Source organism: Spermophilus citellus (genome assembly GCF_964194105.1).
Source record: "Spermophilus citellus genome assembly, chromosome: X".
NCBI classification, from domain to species: Eukaryota; Metazoa; Chordata; class Mammalia; order Rodentia; family Sciuridae; genus Spermophilus; species Spermophilus citellus.
In genome coordinates, this window is record NC_138190.1 from 84,171,197 (window position 1) to 84,196,008 (window position 24,812).

The window sequence follows — 24,812 nt, forward strand, 5'->3', positions numbered from 1 at the left end:
GGGTCTCACTGAGTTGCTTAGCAACTCACCATTGCTGAGGCTGGCTTTGAACTTGAGATCCTCCTGTCTCAACCTCCTGAGCCGCTAGGAATACGAGTGTGCACCACCGCACCGGGCTTAATGCTAACTTTTATAAAGTGCTTTCCTGTGTCCAGAACTTTGCTGAGTGCTCCACTGGGGATTTTCTCATATTCACTTGCACAAAAATCCAATGGAGCAGATGCCCTCTTTATTCCCATCAAATAAACAAAGAATCTGAGAAGTAGGGTGGCTGAAGCAACTTGCCAAAATTATAGCTAAGAAGTGAAGAGATGTGTACCTGATTCTAGTTCTCTGTAACTCCACGTTTTTAAAGGCCACATTGTAGTATATTTGAGAAAAATTTCACCACTTTTAGCTTCAGTTTCAGTTTCCCCATATGCAAAATCAAGATATTGGACTCAAAGTAAATGGACTTTTAAAATTTCCTCCAGCTCTTTAATTTTCTCTGTTTTTCTTCTTTTCAAATAATAGGTTTCATCCCATGTCTTCATCTTTGTATGGTAGGGATACTCAGAGATCTGTTTTTTGAATATGTTTGCAACTGTTCCATGTGACAAGTTTTTTCTATATAAATATATAATAGAAAGAGTGTAAATTCCCTTAGTGTGACAAACGCATGGAGCTAAAATAGGATTATGTGTAGGCTGTACCTTTGTCCACCTTGACTCTACTATAGCCTGCCAAGGTGCTCCTGATGCTATATTTCCATACTACTGACTATCCAGAAAGTGAAAGAGGTGAAGGTAGGGATGCTGTAGGGGCCATAAAAATCACTCCAATATCCCATCGGGAGAGGTTATCCAGGATCTTATACCAAGAACCATAGCTTTTCAATCCCATGCCTGGCTCTACTTAGCCTCCTCAAGTACGTATTGAATACTCAGGATTATTTCACATTTCCAGAAGATATTATTCCCTTTTTCATTTCTGACTTTTTCCTTAGTTGGGCAACTTTCCCAGGTATTATTAAAGATCTACATTTTTTTTTAATTTATAATGTTTATATCACATCTTAAATCCCTAGTTTTAAAACTTACTTTTATACACCCAAGAAAAAAGGAGAAACAAAAACAACTGTTTGCTATATAATCTTTTGGTCAAGAAGATTTGACCATATAGTATTAATGGAACATATGAATCAAGTGTTACAGAGATATATTTGAATGGAAATTTCACATAGCATTGTTGGAGAAACCTGATAAATACATGAGATCTACTACAAGGATATTCTTCACTTTAAGTAAAACACATTTTATTTCAAAAATGTATTGCTGCAAAGTTGCAGATATTCTTCACTTTAAGTAAAACACATTTTATTCCAAAAATGTATTGCTGCAAAGTTGTGTTCAAATCAGACTTGGCAATCCACAGATTCCCCTTTACTTCATTAATTATATCGGAATGGCTTTCATTTCAATTTGATCTTCATTTGACAGTGTTTGGATTGTACCACACCTACCTCCCTCTGTCTAGAAGTTAATAGTGTGAAGTGCTAACATGTACCACCTGGGAACTCCTATGAAATCCTCTTTGAAAAACTCTGAAATCCTTGGTAAAGAAGAGAACCACTTTTTAATGGGCACAGTCATCTTCCCCACTACTGTACTTTATAAATCTAGATCCACTTAGAGAGTTCTCTTAAGATTAGGTCATACCAGAAATGTGTTAGCATCTGAAGTATAATAGGCAAAATTATATTCAAAAGATCTTGAAAGATATATGTTATTCAAAGGTCAGCTGACTGTCCCTACAATTTTCAAGTTCAGATTTAGAAAATGAATGACACTTCCTGTAGGCAATTTCTCTAGTTGTAATGAAGATTAATAGAGAGCTGTTTTAACTTCTGCAGAAATATGGTTTTTCTGTTGCATAAGCTTAACCAAAGGAAACCACTTTCTGGTACATTGCCCATTGCTGAATTAAGAATTCTAAGTTCCTTAAGGTATAGAACTTAGATATATTTTCTGCTTAATACACTTACCTATTTGTAAAACTAGTTTAAATATTATCATGTTATGCTAATGGTTTCCACATATTAAGTATATTTCTTCAAAACCTTAAATCACATTTGAATCTAAGTGTAAACATTTTGAGAGTCTTATTCCAGTACACCCATTATGGAAAATAGTATGGATTTTCCTCAAAATATTATAAATAGAACAACCATATGATCCAGCAATCCCATTATTGGGTATAATCTGGTAATTAAATCCGTGCATTAAAGACACATCTTCATTTCCACATTTATTCAACAAGATACATATAAGCCAAGAAATGGAAAAAACTTAAACGTTCATTTTCTAATGAATGGATAAAAAAGTGATATATATATATATATATATATATATATATATATATATATTCAGCCCTGAAAGTAGTTAGATCCTGTCATTTGCCACAGCATGGATGCAACTGAAGATCATTGTTACTTGAAATATGCCAGGCACAGAAAGACAACTATTACATAATTTCACTCATATTTGGTATGTAAAAAGTTAACCTCATAGAAGTTGAGAGTAGAACAGTGGGAAAGGTATGGGGAATGGGTACTTATATGCTCTGCTGTGCTATTTCACAGTAAGGTTATAGATAGCAATTGTGTACAGTATAACCCAAAAAGTTAGATGAAGGAATTTTGAATGTATTTTTTCAGCATAAAGAAATGATAAGTGTTTGAGGAGATAACTATGTTTAACCTGATTACACAATGTACACATTTATCAAAACTTCATGTTACCCCAATAGTGAGAAATTTTGTGTTTTTGTATTAGTTAAAATAAGTTTCATTTTAAAATTCTGGTAACAAACTATATACATTTATTGGACAAAACTGGGAAATATTAATTTTATTAAACAGGTATATTTGACAATTACAAAATGTATATATCCATGGTTACTGATATAATTTTTTAATTTGTTCTAATTAATTATACATGCCACTAGAATGCATTTTGACACATCATATATAAATGGAGTATAACTTCTCATTCTTCTGATGTGATGTTTTGATGTAGGTCTACATTGTGAAATGATCTAATATACAGCCTGGTTGACTAGTTGACAATACTATGTTATATACATGAAACTTGCTAAAAGAAAATTGTTCTTATGAAACACACATACACACAAAAAATTAATTATATGAACACATGGATATATTCATCAATATTCAGTTCCTTCTGAGTATCTCAAAAGGGTATGTTCTTTGCTTTTATAAAAAATTTTCTTTGTTGAATAACAAGGGTCCAATGAAGTCAGCATATTGCAATCGTTTGACCTCTTAGAGAGGTCCCCTTTCATATGGAAATGCGCTCCCTTCATTTTTTTTTTCTGTGCCAGTTCATTGTTGATAAAACGGGGCATTTCTTCTGTATAATTTTATACATTTTACCTTCATTCTCTCTTAGCACCATAAAGCCTATAAGTGCAGAGTTAGATTGTAGGCTTGATTAGTTTCTGGCTCAGTTTATGTTTTTATTTATTTTTTATTCTAATTTGTAATATATGACAGCAGAATGCATTACAATTCATATTACACATATAGAGCACAATTTTCCTATCTCTGGTTGTACACAAAGTAGAGTCACACCATTTGTGTCTTCATATATGTACTTAGGGTAATGATGTCTATCTCATTCCACCATCTTTTCTACTCCCATGCCCCTCCCTGCCCCTCCCTTCCCGTTGGCCTATCTAGAGTTTATATAATCCTCACATACTCCCCTGCCCCAACCCCAAGAATTCTTCCCAGGTAGTTTTATGTTTCTCCTATTTCAACACATGAAGAGGTCTATAACATCTGATTTTCTTCTACTTGCAGTAATTTCAAGATGGATCAGTAGGTTCACGTGATGCCTATCAATTTTCAACTAAAAGTTTAAATAGCCCATGATAACCAGGTCTGCCACTAGACTCTACTGGGTTAACAAAATTGTGATATTTCTAATTTTATCCTTTCTTGTGCACTTTTTAATTGTGGCTATTCTTTTGGAACTTTCCTTCAAAAACTATTTGGATATTCTGAAATAGTCTAACAGGAAAGAGAGAATAATTGCTTCCATTTCTGTTGCTGCATTAGCAATCTTTATGGCTGTTTGGTGAGGTTCATTTGCAAGTATGAGCTATCATGATGTATTTGATACTTAAATGGTCTTGTCTATCACCAATGGGAATCCCTTCTGGTTGATTCCTTTGCCCTTTTGACATGACACCATGCAGCCTTTGCCACTTTCCTAGCTAGAAATATAAATTTATTGAAATGAGAAAAAAGCACATTGAATTTATATTGACTGATAGGGTTGCACCTTTTATAAAACAGCTTTAGTGAGGTATAACTGATATACAATCACTGTACACTTCTATTGTGCACAATTTGATGAGCTTGAATATATGCATACATTGATACTTCTAATTCAAATTAAAGATCATAGTTTTTTAAAAAAAATATATTTTTTTAGTTGTCAAAGGACCTTTATTTTATTTATTTATATGCAGTGCTGAGAATCAAAGCCAGTGCCTCACACATGGTAGGCAAGCGCTCTACCACTGAGCCACCACCTCAGCCCCTAAGATCATAGTTCCTTTACTTATTCTTTTCTTATAAATATTGCTCAATAAACATAGCAACATAAACTATTATTATATCTATCACATTATATTATTATCACCAAGCACACTGATATTTGTGTTCTGTACTCCATCCCTATGCCCTAGGCTACATATTTTATGTGCCCTTTAAAATCCTTAATTCTTATCCATGTAGTTATGCCAATAATCCCACATAATGGCTATGCTCAGTAATTTCAGTTTAGCATTTTAGGAATTACTTTTGGTTTCAAAGTCAAAACAAAGGAGATCTAACTTCCATTGTTGTGACCTGCTTCTTTCCTTTTCTAAGGGGTAACCATTTAAAAAATTTTGAGTACACTTCACCTTCTTACCTAAAGCATAAATATTATATATATATTTGTATACAGAATTCTTGTGTCAAATAATGTCCTGGAGATCACACTATAGCAGTTTACTAATTCCATTTTGCAGATGCATAATATTCCATTAGAACTGCTAATTATTTTGTCATAAGTGTATTGTACTTTATAAAATATTCATATAATCCAAAGTAAATTCACTATTTCTTGAGGTCCCACATACTACCTAGGGATTTGGCATTGGATTATGAAACAAATTAAATTTTTAAAAGTACAAGAATATTTGCTATGCAAATTTCTAAAATAAAAAAAGATGTAAAATTCTAAGTACTCTTTTATTCTTGTCCTATTGATCCTCATCTTTCCCCAACATAACTAGTTATCAGTATGGTATGTGTATTTCGCAAACATTTCCTGTGATGTGCGTATGTATGTACAGTGTAGGAAGTACTCGAATTTTTATATAAATTAATATATTCTGTTACTTGCTTTTTAAATATATGTTGGAGACACACCCACATATGTGTGTGTGTGTGTGTGTGTGTGTGTGTATATATATATATATATATATATATATATATATATATATATCTAGATCTAGATCTATATGCATATCATACTAGCAGCTGCATAGTGTTCTTTACTATTAAATACATTAACAATTGAAGTCAGTCTCCTTTTAATGAACTTCAAAATTTACAACAAACTATGCTATAGTGTGGAATCTTACATTTTGTGTACATGTACAAAAATGTTATTTCAATGAATTCTAGACAAAATTACTCTAAAAATAAGAGGGAAATGTTGATAACATTTAAATGTTCAGTAATTTCTAATACATATTAGAAATGGGGATAGATCATTAAGATCTAGTTTTTTTATTATTTCAAACTCTACAAATTCTCAGAATTGGTACACTACTTTTTTACCCACCTGAAAGTCCCAAATAGGACAATTCACTGATGCTTCTATATCAGCTACAACATCCATCTCTAATTAATATTTCTTTTAGGGGTCAACTATCTCATTGATAGCAGGAGGTTTTACACATGCAAGTCCTATTAACATTAATAGGAGTTACCAGCATAAATCCTCCTGCAGTGATAGGCCCAAAAGCCCTACAGTGTACTAGGATCCAAGTTCTAATGATTACCTGTCAAATGGTCCTAAGAGTCATCATCACCAGAAAGGGCAGACGTAGTGACTTATATGGCAAGGGCATCACAATTGCAGCCCCTTAGCTAAAATTGTACATTAATGGACAGAAAAGTGGCCTTCAAAATGTGATTTGGGATGCTAAGAGTTAAACTACTTAATTGTGTTTTAAAAAAAGCTATCATTAAAGGAGAATTCAAACATATCAAAGTACTTGTTTAAAAAAAGTGTGAATACTGTATGAGCTCCAAGGTGCTTGAAGGATAATACAGCTACTTGTTTAAAAATTCAATTAACCTTATCTTTCACAAACTTGATTTATTAATATCTCAGATAAATTGCCAGTTTTGAAAGAGTCCTGTTATCTTTAGAAACCATTCTAGCTAAAGAGCATTATACACTTTGTGGAATTGACAGAGAATGTCTGCTTAATTATTTGATTCAAAAACAAATCATCAATGAATGATTTCTGCTTTAAAAGATCATCAGCAATCTCTTGAATATTGCAAGTAAGCTGTTGGAGCCTCAACCACTTCAGAGAAAAATATTTCAGGTTCTTATCATCAAATAAATATGAAAAAAACATTTCAGATTCTCTTCCTCAGAGATATGAAAAGTTTGTAAACAATCTACGTACTCTAAAGTCATAGGAAACATCTCAAAACCTTTACAGCACTGATTTCAAACAGATTCAAGTTTCATCCACCTTTGCCTTATAAAGAATTAATGTTAACAGCTAGAACAGTTGATTTAGTGAATCAAATCCGTGTATCATCTGATAGCCTTTATCACAAACTTGTTATGGCTTAGATATGAGGTATCCCCCAAAGCTTGTGTGTGAGATAATGCAAGAAAGTTTAGAGGTGAAAAGATTGGATTATGAGACTCCTAACCTAATCAGTGTACTACTCCCCTAATAGGGATTAACTGGGTGGTGACTGTAGACAGGTAGGATGTGACTGGAAGAGATGGGTCGTTTGGGGAATGCCTGTGGGGTATATATTTTGTCCTTGGCAAGTGGAGACTCTCTGTTTCCTAGTGCCATATCCTGAGCTACTTTCCTCTGCCATGCACTTCTGCCATGATGTTCTGCCTCACCTCAGGCCATGAGAAATGGAGCTCACTATCTATTTTCTAAGACCTCTGAAACTGTCAGCCCCCAAAGAAACTTTTCCTTCTCTAATGGTTCTGGTCAGGTCTTTTGGTTATGACAGCAAAAAAGCTGATTAAAACAACAATGTTGGCAGATGCCTGGAAACAAAACCAAAAATACATCTGACAGTTAATATTTAAATAATTGGCTAATTATAAAAAGACAACCTTTATTGGTATATATAAAAAAATCATATAAAAAATTGGACATCACACCTGAAAGGCATTGAAGTCTTTATTTCCTCTGAAAATTGTTACAGTATACAAATTATAAATGACCATATATATAGATTCATGCTTTTTGGAATTTGACAAAATTTACTGAGAATAAGACAAATTATTCAATACTGGTAGCAGTAAACAACTGATTTGCAGAATTACAATTTAAGTTTTAATGATCACTTCTATTTATCAATTCTAAAAATTGTTTTGGAATTTTTCAGGAGTTTAGACCAAGGGCAGCCAATCCAGGAAAGTTTGGCCTTGACAGAATAAATTATTATCATCAATAATAAAATTAAATAATCAAGGCTATTATTTTGGACAAATGACTGCCAATCTGAGAAACTACCACTATTCTAGAAGTTACCCATTAACTGGCCATTTCACTATAGAAAAATATATAAACTGACCTTCATTATAATTATGTTTTCTTGGGCAGGCACACCAACTAGAAATAAAATACAGAAGCATTAGTTATTAATGCTCTTATGAATCATTAAACTGAATATATCATTTTTGGTTAATAAGCATGCACAAGTAAATATTTAAATATTCAAGTCTTTAATAAAATTTTTCAAATTTTTTAATTAGCTACTGAATTTTTTTCTAATTATGTACATAAATTTTATTCTTATGCCTTCTTGTTTAAAGTTTTGCAACAAAATCAAAATTTTTTACTTCGATTTAACATCTACAGAAACAAGTACTTTAAGTATTAAGATAACTGAAGAGAAAGCTCTTAAATAATATCTATTACATTCTGAGGCAACCAGAAATAGCTAGAATTCTGTAATAAGGTTTTTAGCAGTTGTGTAGTATTGTATTCATCACAAATCATACTCAGGAGCTTTTAAACATTTCTATGTTATTTAGTAAATGGCATGGAAGAGAGACTCTGATATTGTTGAACAGATGAAATATGGTACAATGTGGGCTGGGCCATGAGAGTACAAATTAGCTTCTTGTTCTATATATAGACAGCTGCATTAAGGCTATCTAATATTTTTTTTTTTTTAGTTTTATTAGGCCTACCTGATTGTCTGTTTACATAAATGTGCATCTGCATTCAGGAGAGCCTTAACTCTAAGATTACAAAAAAAGTGTAATATCTTGATTGGTACAACTTACTGCAATTATATTCATATTTAATACTCTCATATAGTAGAAGCTTTTATATTGCTGGTATTGAAGGGCAGGACCAATTCCTGGTATACTTATGGGTATGTACTAAGCATTCAGTGCATTGTCCTAATTAGGCTTCAAAAACATGATTTGAGTTCAAAAAAGATCTGAATCCTTATATATTGTTATAATGTGATTCTACTGTCCCTGATTTGTGTGCGACATTATAAAAGGGGAAAAGAGAGAAAGAGAGGGCAAGTAAGACAGGGGAGGTGCTGTACAATGAGAGAAGGGGACAGGAACAGCCTGAGAGGCTAGAAAGTTTTCCTTTCCTCTGGATTCAGCTCTATATGTGGGGGTTGGAAAGGTGAAGCAAGAGCTACATTCCTTGGTTCTTTCCATTTCCCACGAATCTATTACTGTCACAACTAGCTTCAAGACCTTTTCCAGAACAAGAGGAGGTCAGGGACCATTTGCAGCTGAAGTGTGTAAGAACTATGTGCTTTCCACTGGAGCCATAGCTCCCTGAGAGGCAATAAAAGCCAAACTATGTGACAAGAGGCTTCAAGTCTGTTTATTTATTTACAAGCAGTTCTAAGTTAAAACTATTGCTCAAAAGTAGTAAACCATCAGAGCTTGGCATTAGGAAAATTTAAATGCAGGCACTGTTGCTGTATGTAGATTTGCTGCCTATGTATACACTCTCATATTTATTTGGAGTGTGTATTAGGGTTTACCAAATGTTACACTCTATTCAGAGACCTTTATGGTTTCAGGCCTACCTATCAGAAAAGGAATATGAAGAATTTACAGAGTGTTTGCCTTACTTATATTTCAAAATTAGAAATCCATGTGTTACTATGTTTACTGGTCTATAAAGAGTACTAAATACTAATTTCAGACACAAATATTCATTTAAAAAGCTTAATACAAAAACATGATCTATTTTTATGACAAGCAATTATTTTCTGCACAGGTTTTTTGATATTCAGTCCCAAGTCAATGAGAAAATTCTGAAACAAAATTTTCCAGAATAAAACAGTCTAAGGATGGCATTGCTTTCATCTTCATAATCACTGTCACACAATAGGCAGATTATTGTTTCTTCTTTACATATTGAGAAACAGTTTCAGAAGATAAAACAATTTGCCTACTATCAGTAGCACAGCTCTGACTAAATTAGGTCTGTAGACAATTAGGATAGTGTTCCAGTTACTTGATGCCATAGAATTTCCAAATATCAGGGATCCTATCTAAACCTTTTCTTTTATTCTTTCAATACTTCATGATTGAGCTTTTTCCAGTGTGTAGAAGATTCACATATAAATATTATTACTAATATTTTAAAACATTACTGAGTAATGGACTTAAGGTTTGTCTGTAAAAGTGCCTAAATATCTTAATATTGGCATTTTATATTGCTGTCAACACAGAAAACAAACTTTTATTCCAAACACATACTTTGGCCTGGATCTTGATGCTTCAGTTTTTCTCCACTGAATTTACATATGCTTTTATGTTTTGTCATATGTTCATATCTGTAATTTTAATAAATAATCAAAGGAGATATGTGAGCTGATTCTAAAGGTGTAGCTTTTAAAAAAGATCCAAAGTGGCAAAAAGAAGTTGTCCTAACACCACAAAATTATTGACAATGCATAGGATTACTTTTAAATCCATAGTTATATTCCCAGGAATCAGTTCATTTATAATTTTTATCTGGTTAATTTCATAGGTTTTTGTATTTAAAATAGGCATGTAAGTCAATGTGCTTTATAAGTGCTTTGTGTTACTGGAATGTCCTCTTTTAAGGAAAATTCCCTTATGGATTTCTTTGACCTGTTGCTTCTTATAATTCTGCATGTCAACTGGCTGCTGACTTCTAAAAGTTTTTTTTTTACATCAAGAAGATTGTGGAGCCCATGGGAATTTCCAAAGTGGAGTATTGAGTTTGGTATATAGCCTTTATTCAGAGGTCTCCTCTGGGTTTCCCAGGGTTGTACTTTCTGCGGGAGTCACTGAGTTGGCTTCTAGAATGGCACTGGATTCTGAAGATTCTGGTTGTGAACTGTCTCCATCAAGGACAATATCTTCAGGATTTGGTGGGGGTGGACAGAAGTCTTCATTGGGGCATATACTCTGAAAAATTGTTTCAGCCTGGCCAAGAATGAACAAAATAATTTAGATTAGACATCAGTTTAAAATATATGTGCATTTCAGGAACTATCTAAAAAAATTAAGTGGTACTCTTAAAATTTTCTTTCATGTAGTTATAATACTTGACCAGTATATATATGCATGATCTTCTAAAAAGTGGCTTTTTCACAATTCTATGGCTTTTCTTTTTCTTTTTTTGCATTGCTGGGGATTGAACCCAGAGCTTCATGCATGGTAGGCATACACTCTATCACCAAGGTATACCCCCAGCCCTTCTCTATTTCTATATATCAATTCAGGTCTACCCTCCAAAGATGGAATCATTTGACCAAGTTCATTATTAGGCATTCAGACTGTTGAGAATATAAAAACATTCATTAGTATATACCAATGGAAATACAATCCACTGCCTCACTATCAGATCAGGATCCCTCTCATGCTCAGGAGCTTGCACTCTATTGTATTGGTAAAAGAGAGTCATTAAAGGTCTTAAGACATATGCTGATTAAAAAAAAAACTTTTAAGGTTTTTCTGGATTTCATTTTTCTTCTTGATGTACACACAAGGTGAATGGTTAGACCAAGAGCTGACAAACTATTGCCCACAAATCAAATCCAGACTGCTGCTTGGTTTCATATGTAAAGTTTTATTGGAACTCAGTCACATTCATTCATTTACCTATTGTCTATGGCTGCTTTTGCACTAATAATGGCAGAGTTGAGAAAATACAATAGAGACTTATGGGCTGCAAAACCTAATTAACATCTGGACTCCTGCATCGGATGATTTTTTAAGGGATGCGTAGAAGGATAATAAACAAAAGCTTTTGAGTTTTGAAGTGGACCTGAAAGAAGGGACAAAGACAGGAAAATTATCTTTCCCTCTTGGATATACTTCAAGGCTATGTTTCTGGATAGGCTATTTACTAGATATATTTACTTGACATACTTGTATGTATTCAAGGTATTCAATATAATGATATACACTGCATGAATTTCATAATCAAATTAATGAATGTAGCTACCATAGTATATGGATCACTAAACATCTGCTCTCTTATCAAATTTCAAATAAACTATCCTGTCACTTGAGACAACATGGATAAATCTATAGAAATATTATGCTAAGTGATATAAGTTAGGTCCCTGAAATACTGCATGGTCTCACAAATGAAATTGAAGAAAATCACATTCATAGACACAGCGTAAAAGGGCTATTTTCAGGGACTGAGGGTAGGGGAAATGGGGAAATTTTGGTCACAGGATACAAATTTTCAGTTACAAAATGAGTGAGATCGAGTATCTAATGTCTAGTATGGTAATTTTTAATTAGTAATACTGTATTGTTTACTGTAGACATACTGAAATTAAATTTTAGAGATGTCTGCTTTGTTCTCCACCCTAGGAACTCACCCTATGCCTCTGCTGGAGACATTTAGCCCCTTCTGCAGAAGGAAGACCTAGATCAGATTCCTCCTTCACATTTCAGTTCTCCTAAAATGGTCTTTTTATCTCATATCCCTCTCTTGTCTGTCTGTAGATATTTTCTATTCCCTTTACTCCCTACATGCAAACAACTGCCAAATCTGGGCAATTTCATTTTCTATTTCTTGATTCTATTTGCTCTATCCCCAATGACATAGTTTAGGCATGCACCATCTTGCACAGCAAGTACAATTCCAACAGTTTCTGAACCGAGCTGGTCTCCTTGCCTCTAGAGTTTTCCCATGTATTCCACCTCTATGACACTCTCAGAAGGGTCTATGGGAGATAAAATTCTGTTTTTCTATGTTTTCTCTTCAATGACTCCCCATTACTAATGGTAAGTTATAAGATCCTTAGTATGGCATATAAACTCTTCAGGCCTACTTTCTGGTCTTAATCTCCCATTTCTTCCAACCTCTACCTCTCAGATGTTTGGCTTTACTTATACCTTTACCAGTACTTCCTCAAACATACCACGATGTTTATATCCTGGGCTGGTGCAGATGCTACTCTTTTCACCCCGACTATTTCAATTCTGTTGTCTTTGATAGTGATGGAGAATTGCTACACATATATTAAATCCCTCTCTGTAAGGTTATCATTACTCATATACCTGCCCTCTTTTGGTAGTACTACCGATTGAACCCAGGGCCTCACAAGTTAGTACTCTACCACTGAATTTCATGCACAGCCATCCTATACATACTTTTAACTTGTGGATTTTAAATACAGTTCATTTTATAATATCAGTGTATTTTTAAGTCATAAGCTGGTAAATAGGAAGACAAGGGAGTCAGGTCTACATATTGAAACTTTACAAACTTTTCAACTGCTAAAATGAAGCATTTTGTTAGAAAGAAAAAGGGAAAAACGGAAAAAAATCTGTAGGGGGTTATTTTTTTAATTTTTTAAAATATATATTTTTTTAGTTGTAGATGGACACAATACCTTTTATTTTATTTATGTGGTGCTGAGGATCAAACCCAGGGCCTCACACGAGAGACGAGCACTTACTGCTGAGCCCCAGCCACAGCACAGGGAATTATGTTTTTAAATGAGCAAAACTTAGGTGATGTTCTGAGAACTTTTAGAAATAACATTCTTCATTTAGAAAATAGAAATCACAATTAGTGACTGAGATAGGCTCATGGGAGATGTACTGGAATCAGAATGTAGTTTATCTGAATAAACTGTTTATAAATATTATCGATGCTCTTTAAAGTAGGCATTATTATATTTTTCCCCAAACGGATATTTGAGTGCAAATGCTATGTAACAAATGTAAAACTACTTACATTTAATAGCATATAATGATTAGTACCCAAACTGGCATTATAGTGTTCTCTAATTTGATAATATTTACCCCCTGAATATTATCTTCTTGGAAAGCAAATTATCTCACAATAAAACTATCCCTTAACTATAACCTTATAGCATGTAGTAATTTAGATCACATTAGCACTTGTATTATAAGCTCTTACTTAAAATTTCTGATATTTTGGCTTAAAAAATTAAAGCTTATAGCTGGGTACAATAACATATGCCTGGGATCCCAGCAACTTGGGAGGCTGAGGCAGGAGGATCACAGGTTTGAATCTAGCCGGGGCAACTTAGGGAGACCCTGTATTAAAAGATGAAAAAGACTACAGAGATATAATTGGTGGTAGAATATCCTGAGTTCTATCATTAGTTATCACTACCCTCCAAAATTAAAGTTTATTCAAGGGTAAAAACAACCTAAGTAACCTGGTTAAAAACTTATTGGCAATTTCTGCTTGCAATAAATTGGACCACCAAAGTAAAAACTACTTGATCAGTTATACCACAAATGTAGATATTGAGCCATCTTAAATTCCTATTATAGTATTAAAATACAAAGAAGAGAGTTGTGACTTCCTGATTTTTGTTTGACATTACTGGCTAAATATGATTTTCCAACATCACCATTAGACTCTAAAGGTGAGGCACAAATATTTTTTTGCAAAAAACTATAAATGTCTGAATTGTGGTCATTTTTCATAGCCTTGCTGCTATGACTAAAAATTAGACTACATGCTCAATGAGGCCACCTGGCTACTAAATATTCCTGCTACTGGTGGGAATGAAATTAGATCCCTGCCATATCTGGTCTCAAAACAATGTTAAATTATCCATTTATTAATAGAAAGATGTGCCAAATCTTTCTGAGAAAAGTTTAGACTTGTGCCTGAAAAAATATTTGTTTATTTTTTCTTTCCTGTCAAAGGCAGACAAGTGTATTGGTTTAGGCAAATGAATTTTCTTTTTTTTTCTTTTTTTAAATTTTTATTTATTTACTTATTTGTTCTAATTTGTTATACATGACAGAAGAATACATTTCAGTTCATAGTGCACAAATGGAGAACAATGCCAGAGTTCCTCCATTCCTCCCAAAGTTCCTCCATTCCTCCCACCCTCATTATAAAAAAATAAATTTTTTTTGTATTTTTATACCTTTATTTTGTCATTATTTATTTATTTATTTATTTTTAATTATTTTATTGTTGGTTGTTCAAAACATTACATAGTTCTTATTATACCATATTTCACAGATTGATTCAAGTGGGTTATGAACTCCCATTTTTACCCCGTATACAGATTGCTGTGTCACATCAGTTACATTTCCATTGATTTACAAATTGCCTTTCTAGTGACTGATGTATTCTGCTGTCTATCCCATTCTCCAAATGCTCCAAAGGCTCAAATGCAGAGATGATATTAAATGATGGTACCAAATTTGATGGTATTAAATTTCAAGTCTCTTTTCTTGGGGTCGGGGAACTCACTTAATACAAAACTGAGAAATACCAACATCCTTACCTGTTTGACTGCATTATCATTTCCTAAACCACCATCTGGTCCAGAGCAGACATAAACATTGGATGGTAAATCATTATAACAGTTCCTGTTGATGTCGGAAGAATCTCTCATATTGAAATAGAGAGCCCACAGAATTCTTGGCTTTTCAACTTCTTCATTTTCTAAATGTAAAAATGAATTTTATTTATATTATAAAACACATTGCACCTGTTGATTACTACACTATGCAGCCAGTTACCAAGAAGGCCATGACTAGACATGGTATTAAATCAGACTTTTGTATATAAACAATTAGTAAATGTATAAACTCTTATATAAATGCATATTTCAAGCAATGATGGCTTTTCAACCTAAGACAAGTTACATTTTTAAAAATTATTTTGATTAGTAAGTTAATTTGATATAGTGCCATGCTCCTTTGGACTTATATCTTCTCATTAGCATTAGTGTTTATGCTCATATTCATCCTTAAAGTGTCCCTATGAAGTTAAAAGATAATAAAAATGGACTTGTGTTTTCAATAGACAATCTAACTTATATAAAGTATATAATCTAACTATAAATTAAATTATATAGTAACTTAATAGTATCTCCAGAATAAATAAATCCACAGAAATAGGAATCAGAGGTTATTTAGGGCTGAAGGATGCGGAGGTAAATGGAGAGCAAATGCTGATAGGTAAGGAGTTTCTTGGGGGAGGTGGGTAACAGACATTCTAAAATTGAATGTTGATGTTTGGACAATTCTGTAAATTTTTTTAAAAAATTTATTTTTTAATTGTAGTTGGACACAATACCTTTATTTATTTTTATGTGGTGCTGAGGATCGAACCCAGGGCCCTGCAAGAGCTAGGCAAGTGCTCTACTGCTATCAAGCTTGAGGCAAGTGCTCTACTACAGCTCCTATAAATATATTTTTTAAACTTGAATTTTACTCTTTAAATAGGTAAATAATATGGCACATATCACAATAAATCTATTATTAACAATGGTATGCACAGGATTAAAATTTTGATAGAACTCACATTCTAATACTTTGCCATATTGGAACATAAAATTAACAACAAAAAAGTAACAAAAATGAGGTCATGAAATGGAATAGTATTTTAAGCACACAGCCTCTCATTGTTAATACAGAGTGTTTATTTTGCATATTAGGCATTGACATAGGAGCTGGGTATACACAGATGAGCTAGAATTAGTCCTTACCCTCCTCCTTTTTAATTTTCCCTAACACAGAGCCTAGCACACAACAGACAATAAATGAGTTGGATTGATTTTGACCCCGTTTTCAAGTATAATTAAAGTACAATGTGCTTATTAAAAGCCCAACCTGGTTAACCTCAATTTCTAAAGCTCATTTGTTACTATCTTGATGATCATTTCTCTGCCTTTATTCTTTAAAAATGTTATAATTAAATTTTCCAGGGTTGGAGAAAATGTATTGTTGTTAATATATCTACTGACTATAGAGTTTTCTCTAACCCGCGTCTGAATAAAAATTCAAATTCTGTACAATGATAATAATGGATGTTTATAAAGATTACTCAAGTCTATGAGGCACTTTAAGAATCATAAAGAAAGTGCTAAAAGTATAATTACTGTCAATGTTAAATTGTTAATCAATGTAGAGAAACTTTGAGCTAACTGCAGTATTCAATTAACAAGAATGCCCTATTCCCGAATTCAAGATAAGTAGGATTTGATTATATTTAATTTAATATATCTGCTCTGTAAGAACATTAAATATGTTATTTTTATTTTTCTAGTTCATCCTAAATAATCCACAATTATGAGTGTGACAAGATAAATAAACCGAGTAGAAGAAGTACTCATTTTAGGTATCACTGAAATGCAAACATCTATTAGTCTAACTTTATGTAGGCACACATTAGATGTCAAAACCTATTTTTTGACAAAACCAAAAAAAACATATAGGACTGGTATTTTAGAGCTAAAAACAGAGCTTTTTATAAATTGGTGAGTTTAGTTTCATTAAATCGGATGAGAAGAAACTTACAAATACTGCTTAGGATTCATGAAACCAGACTTGGGGAGCATTGCAGAGAAATGGGCTAAGGAATGGAAACTCTTATATTGCCGAGCCCATTTCTAAGCATATGCTAGGAGAGAATATGTTGTATTTCATGAAAATTCCAGCTCAGGTCAGGGTATTTATTGAATATTATTTGGGGGAAATGAATAATCCAATAGATTATGGAAAAGAAATCTCACAGGTTAAGGCTTTGAAAATAAACCATGTAGAGAGGGAAAAGTTGACACAGGCTGAAGAAAAATGCTCTAGAAATAAGGGAGCTATCAAGCTTTGACCTTAAAACCTTCGAAGATACATATAATTTCTTCATCTTTCTTTGAAGTCAGCTAAAAGGCAGAGAGATAGCTGGAAAAAATAACATGCAGTTGTGAAGTATACAATTGTCAGAAAATATTAAAGCAGCTGAGCTTTGGTTGGGAAATGCTTCATAGGTTGCCAGTAGCAGAAATGTTTTTCTCCAATAGCGCACTTCATTCATTTAGATAGTGTAAAGACTAAAGAAGTAATCGGAAAGTTAGAATAGATCTTAAACAAATTAAAATCAAGTGAATCTTGAATAAAAGCAAGAATAAAAATAACTTTGGTAAATTGAATAAAAACAAGAAACGATGTACAGTTGCACACCATGTGTAAGGAGTAAGTCAACCATTTTAGGTAAGTTGTTTTCATCCACTGGCAGAATAGCCCTTGATTGAGTCTGAATGGAACACATATAAAAATGCAATTAAGACATTTGTTTTCACAAACCAACAAGTACTTAAATCCCCTTATCAGTCACCAACTTCAAATTACACCTATAAGGGGAATTCACAGAACGTGCTGCTCTTTGAGATAAAAATCAATGAAATGGAATGTGGTAACTCCACAAGCCATGTACAGTGGAGGGAAAAGAGAAAGAAGATGGTGCAGTGATGACACTACATTTTAGACATTTAAAAATACACTACTGAATGAAAGTCTTGCTTTAATGTGTATTGAAAATATCAATTTTCCTGGAAAAAGAAGAAAACTCTCAGAATAGTTTTACCAGTGAGACTGGTAAGTATATACTGTTCACTTTCTAAGTCTCTTTCAGTGCTTTGAATGATATTCTATAGTCTGGAAGAATTAATGTACAATTAATGGTGAACAATCATCCCATTTTCTCACCTGCAGAATCAGGTTAATTAAGCAAAAAACATTTGGTATACTTTTTGGGACTAAGAATTAGAGAAGGGTGAGTGTATGCAGAACTATGCAACAGCATACCCCATTATTTCGTACAAATATAATTAACCAATAAAAATATGGATAAAGAAAATAAAAAGCAGAGAAGGGTTTCAAGATTCCTGATGTTGTTACAGAAGGTTAGCAAATAGGGCTCTTGAAAGTATTGAGCCAGAGTTTATCTCAAGGGCTTTGGCTGACAGGTATAAAGTGAAAAGGCAAGAAAGAGAGGGAATACCTACAGAACTCTACTGGAATTTTTCAGAAACATTGCCAAAGAAGTACTGTATTTGAAAAGAGAATATTATCTTTTCCAAGAAATGATCTTCCCTGCAAGGTGTCCAAATTGACTTTCACAAAGGATTACAATGCACAGCACCATACAGAATGTAGAACTCAGAGAAAAATAAAACGAAATAAGGCCAAATAATGTTATTCCTTTTGTCTATATTTTAACATAAAATATTTACAATACTCTAAAGCATAAGGTTTCACATGATTGTCAAATAATCAAAACATAATAAAAGCTATCAATCTGTGAAAATATGGGATTTTGCTATAGGGAAGAATGTGCTTTAATGCATTAAAAGTTCATATTGCTCATAAAGTTCATTCTTCCTCATTTAGGCAGGAAAATGAATTGAGTTCTCTTCTGCAGGTGACTTTGCCTCTTTGACCTGCCATGGCCCAGTGCTCACTTTATCTGGTGATTCATTTTCAATAACTCCAACAGTATTTGTTCTGACATTTTAATTAAAATATGACCACTACCTCATCCTGATGATAAAAAGGCCTATGTGTCAGTGAAAACTAGCTTTTCAGTGCCTCGGTGCACCTGAGGACCTCTCTGAGCACATAGTTCTTACTAAAGAATTTCACTCAGCTTCTAAACAATACATCATTTCAAAATGGGATCACTTTAACCATTAAGATTAATGTTCAAAAATCTAAAATGGCCAGAGGATGCTATGTAAAGAACAAATAATGTTCCCCAGCTTGATTTTTTAAACAAAAAATTAAATGTATTTAAGAAGAGAAATGATACAAGATTCAAATCTACTGATATTTGACACTATCATTGAATGAAAGTACAACAGAAACATGAAAAATTTTAGAAATGACAAAGAAAGGGTTTTTGTAAGTAAGGGGCAGATGTAGTTAGAATCAAAAGATAAATTTTAACTCCATATTATGTTTAGGAATATTACCATGTATCATAACTCTAAAATCAAACTTTTAACAATGAACCAAATATTTATATGATATTTTCAGATGAAGAAAATAAGAAATAAATTAAATTCTAAAGTTTTTAGATTGGAGGACATTATTCAAGAAGCACACAAAGAATTTAATTATATTAATACAAGTTCCTGAAAATGGAACAGTTTGCTTTCTTATGTAAATATAAACATTCCTTGCTGAATAAACAGGGAGCTGAATAAAAGTTAAGATTCCATGTCTGCATTAAGAAAAGCAACATACACAGGAGATAAGCTAAAACAAAAAAGAACATATAGGAGTAAAAGATGGTTGTGTGTACAAATGTAACATTCAAAGAAAATGATATATGAATTAATTGAAGAAAGTGAGCAAGACTCAGGTGGGAATACAAACACTATAATGAAAATAGCCTTTCTTTCATATAAATGAAGAACATCCATCAGGGTACTTTTTGATCACTTACACACAAAATATGCAACATTTCCTCCATTCACACTACAACAGTTACTCTATTATGGGGAGAAAAAAGTTTTAAAATCATGGTGAAAAAGCATTTTTTTCACAATAAATAAGAAGTATGTGGGCTGGGGTTGTGGCTCAGCAGTAAAGCGCTCGCCTAGCACGTGAGAGTCCCTGGGTTCGATCCCCAGCACCACATAAAAATAAAGATATTGTGTCCAACTATAACTCAAAAAATTTTAAAAAATTTCGAAAAAAGAAGTATGTACACATTTGAGGACTAAATATTCATCACATCAGTAGCATGCTATGCAGTAAAAGAAAATTATTAATTAGGATGGAGGTCTATGTTTGACAATTAATATATGAATCTTCTGTCAGTTGAATCAACATCAAAGAAGGTTACTTTTCCTGATAAAGGAATATGTGCTCTTTAAAAAAAAACTAATAAAAAGAAAATTATAAAAAATTTGCCCATAATTCTACCAAAATTACTTGAGAAATTTCCTGATAGTCTTTTTTATGCATGTGAGAATGTATGCATGTAAAGTATACATTGGCATTTAATTATATATATTTTTGTGTATGTTTGTAATGTACATTTTTCCATTAACATTTTTCCATTAACTATTTCCCCATGTTTAAGAAGACAATGTATTCAAATCTCTTAGTAAAACATGTGAGAGTTGTTGCTGAATACATCATATTTCAGTTCAGGTTGTAAAAGCCTTCATGAGATGAGCTGGGGTTGTGGCGGAGCAGTAGAGTACGAGGCCCTGGGTTCAACCCTCAGCATCACATAAAATAAATAAATAAGATAAAGGTATTGTGTCAATTACAACTAAAAAATATTTATTAAAAAAAAGGCTTCATGAGATATCTAAGAGGAGTATTATAGTTACTTTATCTTTCTATCATAAATCATGGTTTATTTTTCTTACCTATCCCTGTTTCTGTATATGGAGTAAACAATTTCTCCACAACTGCTTCTAAATCTTCTCTTGCTGTTTTAGAAGATGTACAAGTCAAATGAACCAAATCTGTAAAGAAAAATAATATTTTGACTTACTGTTTATCATACTCCATTGCATTCATATTCAAGGCCACATGCTGGTATCATGGACAACAGGGAGCTGAATAAAAGTTAAGGTTCCTACCTGCAATAAGTTGATAATCTAGTGATAAGGAGACATAAAATGCATGATATTATGCTACATATATTAATAAAATATGTATTAAGTAATAGATTGAAAAATCACACTAAGATATAAGGAGAAGTAGAAGTTGAGGTTAATTTTGTAAACAGTAAAAAAGTTTAGGAAATAACATTCACAGAAAAGTGCCTAAATTATCCTTATAAAATTCATAAAAACGATGGATAAAGAAACAAAATAATTGGAACAAAAAGACCAAAAATAAAATATTAATTTATCTAAGAAAACACACTTTCTATCCTTAAGACAAAATAATCCATTTATACAGAGTTTACTGATAATTAAAAACAAATCATATATTTATTATAGTGTTTTCAAAAAATTTTAGGGAGAACATTATTGGCTTACTTTGCATCATACACACACATACACACATATACTTTCATACACATATGAAAAGACATAGATGAAAACAGCACACATATTTTTAGGAATCACAAATCACTTTTCTTTTGCATTTATAAATTCATGGAACCTGGACCTTGAAGAATGATCAGGTTAGAGAATATCATACAAAAAAAGACTCTTCATAGAAACAAACAACTGTAGCTAAATTCAGTTAGAACATCTAAAGGTATATGCACAAAGTTGGATAAGATTTCTATACACTGAAAGAAAGGACTGATTAAAGAGATCTCTAAATGAGATCTCTTTTGGAAAGGGCTTGCTTGGGGTAGGATAAAATAATGGCAGAAAGAATATATTCTAGAAGACAGAATGCTAAGAAATTCCTATTCCACCAATAGAAAGGTATACCCACCTTTTCTCCAAGAGTATAAGAAATTTTTATTCCTGGTAAAGATGGTTCAAATTTTATCATGGAAGCCAATATCAGAATAGGAGTCTTATTATCAAAATTCATTTCATATTTAACTTATCTATAATATCTAATAATAAACAGAGGGATTTTTAATAACTATATGAGCTAAAATTGAATTTTGTAGTCCCCCTTCCACCCAGCTCATCAAGCAATGTGATATTCATGGATAGTTGCTGAATTATTTATGGTTTAATAAAACATTTACCTTAATTAAGGATTATTTTTACATGAATTTAACAATGATTCACATAGATTCTGGGATGTTTTAAAATAATTTTTAGTTGTCAATGGACCTTTATTTTATTTATTGATACATGGTTCTGAAAATCAAACCCATTGCCTCACACATCCTAGGCAAGTGCTCTGCCACTGAACCACAACCCCCACCCAAGTTCTGGACTATTTTAAGATGTATATTATTTCAAAAGTAAAATAAACTTCACAACAATATTCTTATTAATTAAATTTTTTGAATCCTGTTTCATGTTGGTGAGTAGGGGGTTTAAATTTCATAGATAATCATGAAATTAACAGGGTATGCAATTACAAAGGTCAGAAATTCCTGATAATATATGTGAGAATGACTATTCTGTACCTCTCATCACACAGTCTCACAATGCTCATGTCAAAGTTCTCAATTTTCCAGTTCTTCTGTATTTAATCAATATTAACTAGGGAAAAAGCAGATGCAGATGAATGCAAACAAGATAGTATATTTTGAAAAGTAACTTAGTGGCTAAATTATTGGCTCCATTAAACAAGATATGAATTTTAAAGAAGTAAAATAATGTTAAGTATATTCTTGTTTCCCAACAATGTAACAGTTCGGTTCAAGTAATGCTTACAAAAATTTCTAGTATTCAAGTCAGATTAACAACTTGTACTTAATTAATTTCATAGCAATTATTAAAAAGACAAAGACATTCATAACCTGAATTTTAATGTCTGTACTTTGATCCTTTTACAGGTTGCTCTGAACCCATTTTCGTTATTTTCAAATCACAGATTGTGGACTGTGTTATCTTTAAGATTATTTTGAAAATTGGACTATTAATCTTTGTAAATCCTTTTCAGCAGCAAGCTGTAAGGACCAATTTTCTTGTTCTGCCAAATAGAACTTTTATTTATAGTGGGTGTTCAGTAAGTGTTTGGTGCTAATGATAATTTGGATCCTTGTTATGGAAAAGCATTACATACTCACATGCTTGAACAGACGTGCATGCAACATAAATCATCTATACATACACATGCGTGAGGAAAATCTGACTACTTTCTTACAAGAAATGTAGAATATTATCTACCAGGATAGACACAAGGAAATTACCAAGAGATCAATCTCAAATCAAATATGCCTGAGAAATGTTCATAGATAAATAAGATATACCTGTAAAATGCTCAAAAGAATTTGAAGAATTGACCATATCGCTAACAGACATGTGTAACTATTCTACACTATTTAAGCATGTTATAAGTGGGATTTCATTTCACTTGTGCAACAGCATTTATCATAGTTCTATAGGTGAGAAAACAGATGCACAACGGAGTGCAGGAGATTTCCCAAAGTCATGAAATTAATAAAAGAACGAGCTGGGACTAAGAGCTGGAATTCAAGCCCAGGTGGTCAGTCTGCAGAGTGCCTGTCCTTGGACACTAAAAGACATTTGTGATTGTCATAATGGCCTACAGAAGGCAGAGCCAGTCATTTAAGTCAGCAGTCTTCAAACTGGCATGTGTACAGGAATACACAAGGACTTTTGGCAAGGTATAATAACTACAAGGGAATCATTTTCCAGATGTTGAACTTCACCTCTTTCCACTTCATTAAGAAATAATACATCAACAAATTTTACTTTTGGTGTTGAATATTTATAAAAATGTAATATGACATTGATTATTTTTGCAAATAATAATTATATGATCCAAAATTTTTAATATTTAAAAAACTTACTACAAATAGTTTCTAAAACTCCTTTTATTTTTTTTTAAATTGATTATTGTGGGTATCAAATAACCTTGCTACTCAGATTCCATGAATACATTTAAAAGAACATTATAGTTTTACTACTACAAATAAATATCTATAATGTTAGAATTTATTTATAAATTTATACTCTGCAATTATACTCTGCAGTTATTTGAGCCTTCTGAAGAAAAATTGTATATGTGAACTTAAAAGTATTCAAGGGGTACATGAGCAAAAAGTCTGAACACCTTGGGCCCATGGTAAATACAAAACTAAACCTGGAGAATATATTGTCATGTTTGGAATAACATTAACTCTCTATGTGAAATACTTCTTTGCATCCTGTGTCATCTCCACAGACTTAATTTGCTCAAAGGCAAATAACAAGCACAAATTAGATCAGATGGGCAAACACATTCCTAAAAGTGTTATATTTCATTAACACCAACTGACAATTATTACTAAGACTGTGGCATATGCAGCAGAAGAGGAAACATTTCCCACAGGTGTCATGCGATCTTATAACTGACACAAAAATTAAATCTTAACTCTACCTTTTATAAACCATGCTCCTTTTACTTCGTTTAGAAAGCACTTAAAGGCTTACTGGGCCAAAGAAATATAACACAATATATTCTATATCAAAATTCCTATACTGGTAATACACTTAGATTTTGTACAGGCATTTAAGAAACATTAGTTCAAAATAAGCTTATTTCCTAAATGTAAGAGTAATCCTTGAAAAACTTTGATGAATGGAATGTCAGTTACAA

General features: G+C 32.5%; 1 protein-coding gene across 4 annotated transcripts in view; it reads right to left on the reverse strand.

Annotated features, from left to right (window-relative positions):
* Positions 1–7,439: 7,439 nt before the first annotated feature.
* The window catches only part of CHM (CHM Rab escort protein), a 167,604-nt gene continuing 150,231 nt past the window's right edge, over positions 7,440–24,812 (reverse strand). Inside the window, exons 12-14 of one of the 4 annotated variants that reach the window (XM_081276414.1) lie at positions 20,984–21,082; positions 15,101–15,261; positions 7,440–10,778 (exon numbers count right to left, since the gene is read on the reverse strand). In XM_081276414.1, the coding sequence (XP_081132540.1) occupies positions 10,587–10,778; positions 15,101–15,261; positions 20,984–21,082 (452 nt within the window). In that variant the 3' untranslated portion in view covers positions 7,440–10,586. Of the gene's footprint in view, positions 10,779–15,100; positions 15,262–20,983; positions 21,083–24,812 lie in introns of those variants that run through there. The other 3 variants (XM_081276413.1, XM_081276412.1, XR_014019919.1) reach the window with 3 other exon arrangements.